General features: G+C 34.4%; 1 protein-coding gene across 1 annotated transcript in view; it reads left to right on the forward strand.

Moving 5' to 3' along the window:
• The window catches only part of CCDC192 (coiled-coil domain containing 192), a 227003-nt gene that overhangs the window by 82167 nt on the left and 132407 nt on the right, over nucleotides 1-12429 (forward strand). The window contains exon 5 of the mRNA XM_002815851.6: nucleotides 2353-2409. Coding sequence (XP_002815897.3) covers nucleotides 2353-2409 — 57 coding nt within the window. The remainder of the gene's footprint in view (nucleotides 1-2352; nucleotides 2410-12429) is intronic.

Raw genomic sequence — 12429 nt, forward strand, 5'->3', positions numbered from 1 at the left:
AGTCTGGATTAAAAGTCCGTATTTTTAAGCTCACAATGGTAAATAACAATATTTGTATTTGCTAAAAGTAATTTTATTCCCTGGCAAATATTGAGATAAAATTTATTTTGCTAGTAGTAGTTTTAAAGTTTGTTTGATATGTAACCTTTTGAATAATATTAGCTGAATATTCTATTTATTTTATAAATGGTATTGACTGTACAAATGTCTCTTAGTTGTTAATGTTGGAGTGTTTCTTTCTGTGGAGTAAAACAAGAGGCTCATAACATTTGGCATATGTTTTTTAATCAATTACATTATAAGAAATGATTAATCTGTGAATATCTGAGCATTAAAATATATATCATTATGTAAATTTACCTCTTGTTCAATCTAAAGGGTTTGTATCTGCTTTTGGAATATATGGATATGCTTTCATGTGAAGGTATATATATATATATATATATATGTTTATATATATATTTATATATTTATATATATTTCTATATATATTTTTATATTTATATATTTATATATATTTCTCTATATATTTGTATATATATATTTATATATTTATATATTTGTATATATATATTTATATATTTATATATTTATATATATTTATATATTTATATATATTTATATATATTTATATATTTATATATTTATATATATTTATATATATATATTTATATATTTATATATATTTATATATATATATTTATATATTTATATATTTATATATTTATATATATTTATATATTTATATATTTATATATATTTATATATATTTATATATATTTATATATTTATATATATTTATATATATTTATATATTTATATGTTTTATATATATTTATATATTCATATATTTTTATATATTTATATATTCATATATATTTATATATTTATATATATTTATATATATTTATACATATTTATATATTTATATATATTTTTATATATTTATATATTTATATATTTATATATATTTATATATTTATATATATTTATATATATTTATATATTTATATATTTATATTTTTATATATTTATATATTTATATATTTATATATATTTTTATATATTTATATATTTATATATTTATATATATATTTATACATTTATATATTTATATATTTATATATTTATATATATTTATATATTTATATATTTATATATTTATATATATATTTATATATTTATACATTTATATATATTTATATATTTATATATTTATATATATATTTATATATTTATATATTTATATATATTTATATATTTATATATTTATATATTTATATATTTATATATATATTTATATATTTTTATATATTTATATATTTTTATATATATATTTATATATTTATATATTTATATATTTTTATATATATTCATATATATTTATATATTTATATATATTTATATATATTTATATATTTATATATTTTTTTATATATATTTATATATATTCATATATATTTATATATTTATATATTTATATATATTCATATATATTTATATATTTATATATTTATATATATTTATATATTTATATATTTATATATATTTATGTATATTTATATATTTATATATTTATATATATTTATATATATTTATATATTTATATATTTATATATTTATATATATTTATATATTTATATATTTATATATTTTTATATATTTATATATTTCTATTTATATATTTTTATATATTTATATATATTTATATATTTATATATTTATATATATTTATATATTTATATGTATATTTATATATATTTATATATTTATATGTATATTTATATATATTTATATATTTATATGTATATTTATATATATTTATATATATTTATATGTATATTTATATATATTTATATGTATATTCATATATATTTATATATTTATATGTATATTCATATATTTATATATATTTATATGTATATTCATATATATTTATATGTATATTTATATATTTATATATATTTATATGTATATTTATATATATTTATATATATTTATATGATATAGGGAATATATATATTTATACATATATTTATATATTTATATATACATATTTATATGATATAGGGGCATTTGCATTAACCGTAGCACATCAAGCCAACATTATCTTACTCAGGCATATCCTAGTTCTTAATATATTTGTGTGTTTTTTCTTTGGGTTGTTTCATAGAATGGAAGAGAAATAGGAATGGGGGGAAGATTTCTCCAATGATGATATTCAAAACGTGTAGCTGAAATAATGATGCCATTCACAAGATTTGAAAACTGATACACATTTATGTCTGCAATACGTTGAGTATGTAAAAGAAAGAGTTACATACTTAGTTTCTAAACTTTTCTCCTTTTCAGTGCATCCAGAAATTGCAAGCTGAAGTAAAAGCTTCCCAGGAGCAACTTATAGCCCAGGTAAGTGTTTTCCTCCTTTTTTCATCCCTTTATTTATGTCATTGTTAGCTTGGAAATGAACAGAACATGGAAAGAAGTTATAAATGAGTTTTGTCTGGAGCAAACCAAATCACAAGGCTAAAAATGAGTATTTTTACTGTGTCTACACAGTTTATTTTCATACATAAAATTCTGATTTTTGTGGATGACAAAAATTCCAAAGTGAGCTCTTATGTATAATCAGATGGTCTAATCAGGTGCTATCAGGAGAAGAGAACTGGAAACTTAGGACAGAAGGATGAAGAAGCCAGCCTAGTTGGGTGAGTAGGTGGAAGTGGAGAGATGTGGTAATTATTGACCCATCAGATAAAGGTCTAGAGCAGTGCTTCTTAAACTTTACTGTATTTAATCACCTGATAGCTTCTTAAAACAAATTGCTCAGATTCTGTTTCCTGCATGCCTAGGGTGGGGCCTGGAAATTTGCACTTTTGGGTGATTCTAGATTCAGACAATGCTGATGCTGCCAGTCTTCAGGACACACGTTAAGTAACATTATTTTTTATACAGACATATATATTACATATATTTAATATATATTATATATATTATGTATATATATAAATATATATATTCACTCTGCCCCAGTCTTATGATTTTAGGCAAGTGACCATATAAAACAATCAGACTACCTAGTTGCCCATTTTCTCCTGCAAGTACTCACCTGAGAGAGACCCCATGAATTTCTATAGCAAATTTCGTTTACACACTAGCCTATGTTTGCTCTATGAACAACACATGAGCATCTCCTGCCACAATACCCTGTGTGTCCATGACCATAAATCTGTTACCCTGCCACTATTCCTTCCCAAGGATCTGAACAACCCAAATGCCTTAGACATCTCCTCAAAGACTTGATTGCCATCCTTTTGGTCATCTTTTTCACCCACATCTTGGCTGCTGTGGAATGACTTCTTGATTGAAGACACTGACCAGTCATGCTAATGGCCAATCTTAACTACACCAGGCCCCTCAGACAGACCTGAGACCTATGAGGTTGCCCTCCAAAAGGCTGCAAGATAATACATTCTGGTGACCATTCCTTTGGGGTTTGGAATGAACTGACTTGGGTAAAATATTGGTAATTGTCCCCATTTTTGTGCTATAGAAGAGAAAAGCTAATTTGCTGTGGCAGTTAGCAGAGCTTTTAACTCTAAATTCAGAATCTTTTTTGGGCTTGTATGCTCAATTGTCCAATATTGAAAATGACTAAGGCTTGCATTTGTAGCACTGTGACATATTTAGACAGAAATATGTCTCATTAGCCAGTATTTTGTTGCAGATGCCTTTCCCCTGGTCTCCCCCTGAGGGTGCCAGATAATGACTATTGTCAGAGGATGTCCCGTCATGACAATTTGATACCCACAGTCATTCACATGGAAGAGGCTTTTAGCTCAGGATTTTATATGGAGGGTAAATGTATTCACTAAGGCTCAGATATTAGCTTCCAGCATCTCTTTGTGAAAAACAGATGAAAAAACCATAGTTCCTGGTGCCTTAGGGAAATTCCTATGGTATCGTCTTTCACTGCCTAGTTACTATGGATGCTATTCCTGTACCATGCTGTTACTGCTTGAGACTTGTCTGAACTAGAATTGCTTCCCTGTATTAGGGTATTGATACCAATGACTGAGATTTCTCATACGTAATTGTCCAACATTCAGGTTTCAATACAACAGTGTATTCATGAAAGTTTTGCTTCAATATGTCAAGAAAAACTTAAATGAAAGCAGTATTAACAATAGTATTTATTGAAAGTGGATTACGTATTCTCTATGTGGAAGATATTTCACATATCTATTTTAAATCTCAACACAACCCAGCAAGGTAGTCATTAACTTTCAGAAAGAAAATGGAATCTGAAAAAGATTAGATCACTCGTCACACTCTGAAACCCATGATTTTGCTATTACAACTTGCTGTCTCTCCAAATTATATTCTCTATGTGCCATTTGAGGTATCAAATGGTGTTTATAAAGGTTCTATCTCCAACCTCCTTTTCTCTTTCTGTTCACTTTTGGTGATTCAGCAGTTCATAATGCTTCAACTCTCACTCCCATGCAAACAACCTGCTTTCTCCCACAGCAAGTTCCTTCTATCTTAAGCCTCCCCTGATTAGAGATCCATAGTGTTTTAATGAGCATTTCTTAGAACATTGTCCCTGAAAAAAATATTCCATAGGATGCTAAGAGGTATTCTGAAAAAAAAATAAACAACAAAAAGTAGGAAGACTGTTGGAAACAAAGTTAAATGGGTTTATTTCCTGCAAGGGTTATCCATGTACAATCTCCAAGAACAGGCTGTTGTCAGTCATTTTTCCAAAAGAGTTTGATTATGAATGGTGATTTGTAACACACAGGTTTAGAGATGGCTGGTACATGGCATCAAACTGAAGTACTCTGGTTCTTAAATATGACCTGAATATCTTTCTGACACCTCAGGCTAAGAATATACAAAACCAAATTTATCATCTTCTGTTATTATCTCTTAAATATGTTTCTCTATGCGTATCCCACAGCCATGGTGGATAATATCACACTACTGTTATTTTTTCTAGATTCAAACTACAAAGCAGTTTTAAAATCCTACCTCTCTCTGCCTCTGTCCTACTTTGGTTAATTGTCAGGCCCTGAATATGTTTCTACAAGTTATCTCACTTCCATGTCTTCTATTCCATTATACTGCCACTTGTCTAGCTCTTTTTAATCATCTTATATTTTAATTATTGTAACTGCCCCCAAATTGTTAACATATGTGAGTGAATTCAGAGCCTCCCACAACCCCACTCCCTGTTACAAAGTAGCCCACTTGCTCTGACACCATCAAGCCCTATTGAGAGAAGAGAGAGGATAAAAATCTGTGTGTAAAGATTTGGAGTGGGTGCAGAAAACCAAACAGAGCCAAAGTATAACACTCACAGGGTGAGTGTGATCTGCTGGAGTGGCAGAGAAGAGAAAGGGGATTTAAAAACCAGGGTGATAGGAATGGAACACTGAAGATGGGGTGAGGGTTCCTCTGGAATAAGAGATGAGAGTTCTGAGGATGCTGAAGACTAGGAAATAACTTTAAGTATTAATAAGAGTTGCCTGGCAAAATATATACCTGAACCCCTTTAAGTGAGAGTCCCATGGAAAGTTTGGAATTTCTGTTTGGAGTGTGCCTCCTTAATGTAACACCTGTGGGACCTGACCTCTATAATAGTCTCCTGGTTTCCGTGCCTCCATCCTGAGTGAAGTTTCCAAAGCATAGTCCCTGCCCCTCATCTTCTCTTCTCCCTCGCTCCCCTCTCTGCCTCACACTGAGCCTACTACTAGAATGGAGCTGCTGTCTTTCTTTACACATCCAGTATTATTTGATGTTCTGTGATTTTGCTCACGGTATTCTCTTAAACTGGAATATCCTTCTCTCTTCTCTTCATTCAAATAACTCTTTTCTGTCCTTGCAAGACTCAAGTTAGGTACCAACTTCTCCCTTAGTCCCCAGATTACTTTCTGTGGGTCCCCACAGCCTCCTTTAGATCCATCTATTTGAGCTGTTAAAGTAAACATTGTAGACAAATTAAATTTAACAGAGTTCATTTGAGCAAAGAATGATTCCTGAATTGGGTAGAAATCAGAACCAGAAGAGGTTGAGAGAGCTCCATCCAGCAGCATGAGTAGCAAGCTTTTATAGGCGAAACACAGAAGCAAAGTAAAGACATTATCTGTTGGCTACCTAAGTTAGGTGTTTGCCTTATTTGGGTGTGGTTGGATCAGTTGGGTGCCTGTGATTGGCTGAAGCTCAGCTGTTTGTGACTGGCTGAAACCCAACTATCTGTTACAAAAAATATACTCCTAAGTTAGGTTTCAGTTTGTTAAGTAGGAACGCAAAATAGGGAGAGAACTTCAGGCCAATGGCCTCCTGCTTATTTAACAGAGCTCAATATACTACACTTTGTTGACATTATCTGTTTATGTATCCGTCACCCACTGGACTCTAAGGACATTGAAGGCAACACTAAGAATGTGTCTCTGAATGCACTACACCCAGTACAGGGCTGGGTGCATTGTAGCTGCTCAATACATTTTGCTGAATTGCATTGAATTTTACTCTGATCATGTCATTTCCTTAGTTCCAAAGCCTTGAGTGAGACATTGCTTGTCCATTATCCTAGAATAAAGTCTAACCTCTTGACCATGGCATTTATCATGCTGACAATGGGGACCTGACCCCCTTTCCTGCCTCATCTCCACCTCCATCTGCGACCCCCAAATGCACCCGGCATCCCTGCCCTAGCAGCTTTGCTTGTAGCTCCTTGCTACCCTGAATACCTGTCCCTGCCATTGAGTTTGCCAGACTTTCCCCATTCTTTATCAAGACTGTTTTTTCCACGAAGTTCTCCCTAACAATCCAGAAGTAATCTCTCCTTTTTTGGTGCGTTCACAGTACTTCTCTGCACCTCTTTTCAGTCATTTGTCACACTATGCCCCACAAGAGAATGATCTGATGCAGCCTCTTTCTCAAGACTGCAAGTTCCTGGAGGAAGTATGTCTGTTTATCTTTATTCCTCCCACAGTGTCTGGCTCAATGTCTTGTACAGATTTTATTGAAATGAATTGTTAAAATGGCTAAATTAAAAATAAAATTATTTTGGCTTTGTAGAAGCATCCTTTATATATCAGGGAAAATCACTTTATGACAAAGGATTGTATTCCGTGAAGATGTCAATATTACATCAGGCATTAATTTAATGAGACTGACCCTTTCAAGATATAACAGGCAAGTGACAAAAGGTAAGGATCTCTTAGAGTGGAAACTGAAGGAAAAAATAGCAGAGAAAGAAAACACAGTTGCTGGAAATTCCTATTTCACGTGAACTAAAAAGAGTTTCTAAAGGAAACATGGTCTTAACATGAAAATTAACAACGTAATGTCTTGGTTTGCTTTTATTCAGAGTTCACTGCTCTAGAACTCAATAGTTGAATAATATTATTGTTTAATTAAATTGATAGCTATGAAATGGAGAGGAGATGAAAGCCTTAACATTTCAGAGTTATCGTTTGCTAATACTTTGAAGATTAAATTCTCATCCCATGAAATTTACTGTGCCTAGTCACAACTTATACTTCTAAAGAAATTATTAAGGGTTACCCCTCCCAGTACACATGTGAGCACCCAGCCTGAGCCACCACCGGGCTGAGCTGCCCTGGGCATCTTTATCACTCTCTCCCATGATTACTTATCCGCTTAAAGACGTACGTGGGATAAAACAAATATTTGAAATGAATGTTTATAATTACTTAAAGATATCTGTTCTTATTAGGGCAATTTGAGTCAGGACTAGGTATCTTAATAAAAAAATCCTTTTAAAATTAATGCCTTCCAAATTATGGAATCCATATGTTGCCTATGTTTAGTATTGGCAGGTATAAGTGCTCAGCCCCATCTGTTCACTCCTTCATCGATGACCTGAATATCTGCAGTACTCCAGATGTCTGCCTCCCCTCTTTACCTCCATCCCAATGGCCATCCCATCTCTCAGTTTCCAGCCACCCACAAGACCTGACCAGGACCAAAAGCTCTATAATATTCAATGGGTTTATTTCAAAATGGAAATCTGGGTAATTGGGTGGTAGGCACTCAAGTATGATGTTATTCTCTATACTGTCCTGTATGTTTGATACATTTCATAATAAACTAAACAGTTAAAAACATCCAGATGAAGGAATCCTTCAAATGAATCATACAGCATGCTTAAAAGTGTAGGACAGATGAGTGAATTTTGGAAACCAGAAGATACTGAACCACTGAGGCCTGGAAGTTCAGGGTGAGGAACTCAGGGCATGGGAGACACCCAGGACGGGGGTCTCCCAAAATGCCAGTTTAACTTCGTTTCCTCCTCTAAAGAAGCTGTAAACTGCCATTTTACTTTCTAAATCAAGAATCTACAAGAGCGGACCGCTCCCTCCTAGAATTCCAGGCCCTCTGCTAATTAATTGACTTGTTCTTACCATAACAGAGGACATGGCCTGTTTCCTTGGGTTTGGTTCTGTTTTGTTTTGCTGCCTAAGCATCCACTGACACACCTTTGGCAATAATACCCAGATATTCTCTACAATTGCATCTCTCCCATTATGTGCAATCTTCCAGGGCCTGTCATTCAAAGAACTCTGTCAGCTACTAGCTGAGGGGTGGACATGTGCCAACTGGACTCTTTCTCCAGGGACTCAGCACATTAAATTCAGGTGAGGAAAGAGAGAAAAGACAGTTGGAGCTGGTACACTCTACCAGGGATGCCCAGGCATCATGGTGAAGTAGCTTATGCTGCGTGAACCAGAACTGTCCTAGATCCTCTCCATTTCTGAATCTGTTTCCTATTGATTTTAGGAGGTACCCCCAAACCCTCCAATAAATTCTCTTTTTCTTTAAGCTAGCCAGAATCAGAGTCAGTTGTTTATAACTGAGAACCCATCATTCTTCTTTTATCCCAGTTGTTCTCAAAATGTGGCTTCTGAACCAGAAACACTAGCATCACCTAGGACTTTGAAATGCAGATTTTGAGGATTCATCTCATTCTGCTAAAATCAGAAACTCTGGGAAAAGGATGCAGAGTTTTAAAAGTCCTGTAGATGACTGTGATGGTAGTAACATCTGAGGTGTACTGCACTGTCCAGTGAAGCCCCTAGCACTTCCAGCATAGACCCTTACTTTCTGACCAGGACATTGTCCCAGACCAGCATCTCACAGATGAGGCTGGCCTCACGGGCCTCATGCTCCTTGTGCTGGGATACCTCTCCCGCCTGATTCCTAGTGCCGTGCCGGGGATTGAGACATGGAGACATGCTGCAGCACACAATACGTGTCTGTTCAACTGATGAGTCAAGTGAGAACGATCTTCCTGCCCTCCCTCTCCCAACCCCACACTTCTATGTGCTCTAGAAGCATCACTTCGTTCCTGATGCTTGTCATGACTAATTCTACTGTAAAGTGACAGCAGTTAATCACACCTTAGAGTCACATAACAATATATAGCTTCCTAAATGCTCCCACCCACATCATGTCACTTATATTTCACAATAATCCTATGAAGTAGATATCACTCCCCCTCCTCGATCAGCAGAAGAAAGTGAGAGTCAAAGACACAAAGATCCCTGCTCACAGCAAATAGCTGGTATGTAGCACAGCAGACTTGCATGTAGATGTTCTGACTGTAAAGCTCCTGTTTTTAAAGCTGAATTTCACTTCTAAGTCAGATTTTTTGCTGCATATGTATGCCAATGCACAGATGCCAGCTGTGGCAATAAATTAATTTTAATGATCTTTTAACTTTATTGTTAAAATATCATATGGCAGACTCAGACCACATGGCAGAGTTAATCAGTGGTTATAATAGAGTTCTACCTGTGCCAATGAGGAATAGAGAAATTCCTTTCCTGCGGGCCATTCTCTTAGTGCCACATGTACATTAATCTAAATGGAAAATTCCTCAGTGATTATTTATGACCAGAACCAGGTGGTACTGAATGATTGCATGTGAGATAAATCTAGGAAATATTTTTGTTGCATGTGTTCATTATATTAAAATGAGCACCTCTCTGTATCCCACCTTCTTTGGTTAGATTATCTGCACTGGATGATTATTTAGCCCCTCATTTTAACCCTTTATGTCGTTACCCCATGGCTCATCTTTCCCATGCTGAATCTGGAAAGGTTGAATATCATAGAAGAATAGCAGAAGCTTTCAAATTCCATTAGTGGGTCTTGCTGCCAAGCTTCTCTGTGCGCTCAGAAGAGGAGGGGGTCTGAGCTCTCTTCACATCAGCAGGTTGCTCCTAACCTAGATAGAATCGGCACTCTCTGAACTATGATCCACTAACAGATCCTGCCCAGTTAGACGTGGTTAAAAAGCTAATCTGTAATGCATTGAGGCAATATTCAAAGTGAAACTTTGGAGCCCCACCAGGATATTATCTTTTCTTTTCCCCACCAAATAGCCAATGCACAATAAATTGCTCTAGAAGCCACTAATTAGTTGTTGGCTTTACTAGTGAGGACACACTGAGGGGCAGAGACCTAAAGTTTGAGTTGGGTTCATTACATCACACAAGGACCCTGGCTGGCACCCAGGAGGCTTATTTTCCCCTTTCTGATCAGATCTAAGTACTGTTTCCTCATTTTCTACAGATGATGAATAAGTTTAAACTGAACAACCGCCTGTACCAATTCCTGCCATCCCCCCGTCCCCAGCTATCCTTGCACATGTCTAGTCTTTGCTTAGCTATTTGATTGGACACAGAGGGTAGACATTTTTTATAAATACCTATTAGCTAACCATGCATTTCTTCAAACATGTATTTCAGTTTCTTACTTAATAAGCTTAGACTTCTCGTATCAATAATCTATCAAAGGAATATACAGATTTTAGAGGTTCTCATATTCAAATACAGATCATCATTACAATCCCTATTTACTTGTTGAAAAATCGGATGGGAACAATGTAAGAGAGTCTCAGCTCTTCCCCACTCTGATCCTGAGCCACATTTCCCTATATAAACCTCCAGCCATCGAGGCTCACCCAGAACTCACCCTTTACTATTACTGTAAGAATCTAATAGAAATCATATTTTTATTGTTCTTAAAAATTTAAATTACTTTAAGAAGACTGAGAGGCATACCTCTTCATTATAGAGAGCAGAAAGATGAGCTATTTATGCGAATCATGAGGGATTTTAAAAGGCCTCTGGTCCTGCTGCCTAATCCCTGCCAGAGAGGAAGACAGCATTGGGGAGTGAGACACTGGGCTAGACCCCAGCTCTGGTACCATCTGTGGACCTGGCAAAGGTTACTCTACTTCTGTTCCTCCTGTCAGTAGAAAGAAGCTGACATTACTTAGCCCCATAGGGTTTTTTGGAGGTTATGTAAAGTTGTGAAGTGAGATAATTCACATGAAGTGGTTAGCAGAGTGCCCAGAACATAGTATGTGTTCAATAAATCTATTAACAGGTTATTCTAAAATCGAGTTATCCCTTACAGTAACTGTTCCCCAGTTTATGAGATTATAGTTTATAATTCTATAGAATATAAGGCACCTCATGTTAGCTGCCTATTTATTTTATAGACAATACTACGAAGTTAATTAATTAAAGACAAAATTGCTTTCTGAAGAGAATCCTGTCATGTCCTGTCAGGTCAGTACTTTCTTGGCACATTTCTTTCCATGGTCAACGTCTTCTTAAGCCTTTCCCAGAGCTATCTGCTTGTCATTTAATTGTCTGTTTCTTTCTTTATCCGCCATTAGATTATAAGCTCCTTGGGGGTAGAGCCTGGGTCTAGTTCACTATGCCTTCTGAGTACTAGATTGTCAATAAGTATTTGTTCAGTCAATCAGTTGTTCAATCAATCCTTCAGTCAATCAACGGATGAGTGGATAAATGAATGTGGTAGTCCTTCAATTCAAGAAATATCAAGAAAATCATTTCCAAAAGATTTCTGTTCTACCCCTAACCCAGCTGGCCATTTCTACCAGAGAGCTCTGTGCTTCACTCCACTCCTGGGCTGATCAGGAGTTGACATTTTAGCTCAATGCTTAGCTTTAAAAAGCTTAGGTGAAAAGAAGCAGGACTATCTAAATATAGCCCTTATTTTCAGATATATAACTTACAATCCTTCCTGAATTAAGTGAGATCAGCAGAGAGCCACATTCCTAGACTTCACCAAGGTGCCCTAGAGCTACTTTATTGAGTAGCAGGCAGAAGGGGGTAGTCTGATGTTCATGACGTACTGTGGGAGGATTTTATAAGAAACTGCCCTGTGAAGCTTATTACTGTGTTTACTGTCAGGTTATTATTGAGACATTTATTATTCTATTAGGTAGTATGCCTTCCTTCACCAGTAATGTTGCTGCTTCCACTGAGCGCTGGGCTTGATTTTATTCCATGGATGCATTTTTGTTTTTATAAATGGTTATTTTGACCATCAGAAAGACTACAGCCAACTTTTGCCTTA

This window comes from Pongo abelii, chromosome 4 (genome assembly GCF_028885655.2).
Source record: "Pongo abelii isolate AG06213 chromosome 4, NHGRI_mPonAbe1-v2.0_pri, whole genome shotgun sequence".
Taxonomy (NCBI): domain Eukaryota; kingdom Metazoa; phylum Chordata; class Mammalia; order Primates; family Hominidae; genus Pongo; species Pongo abelii.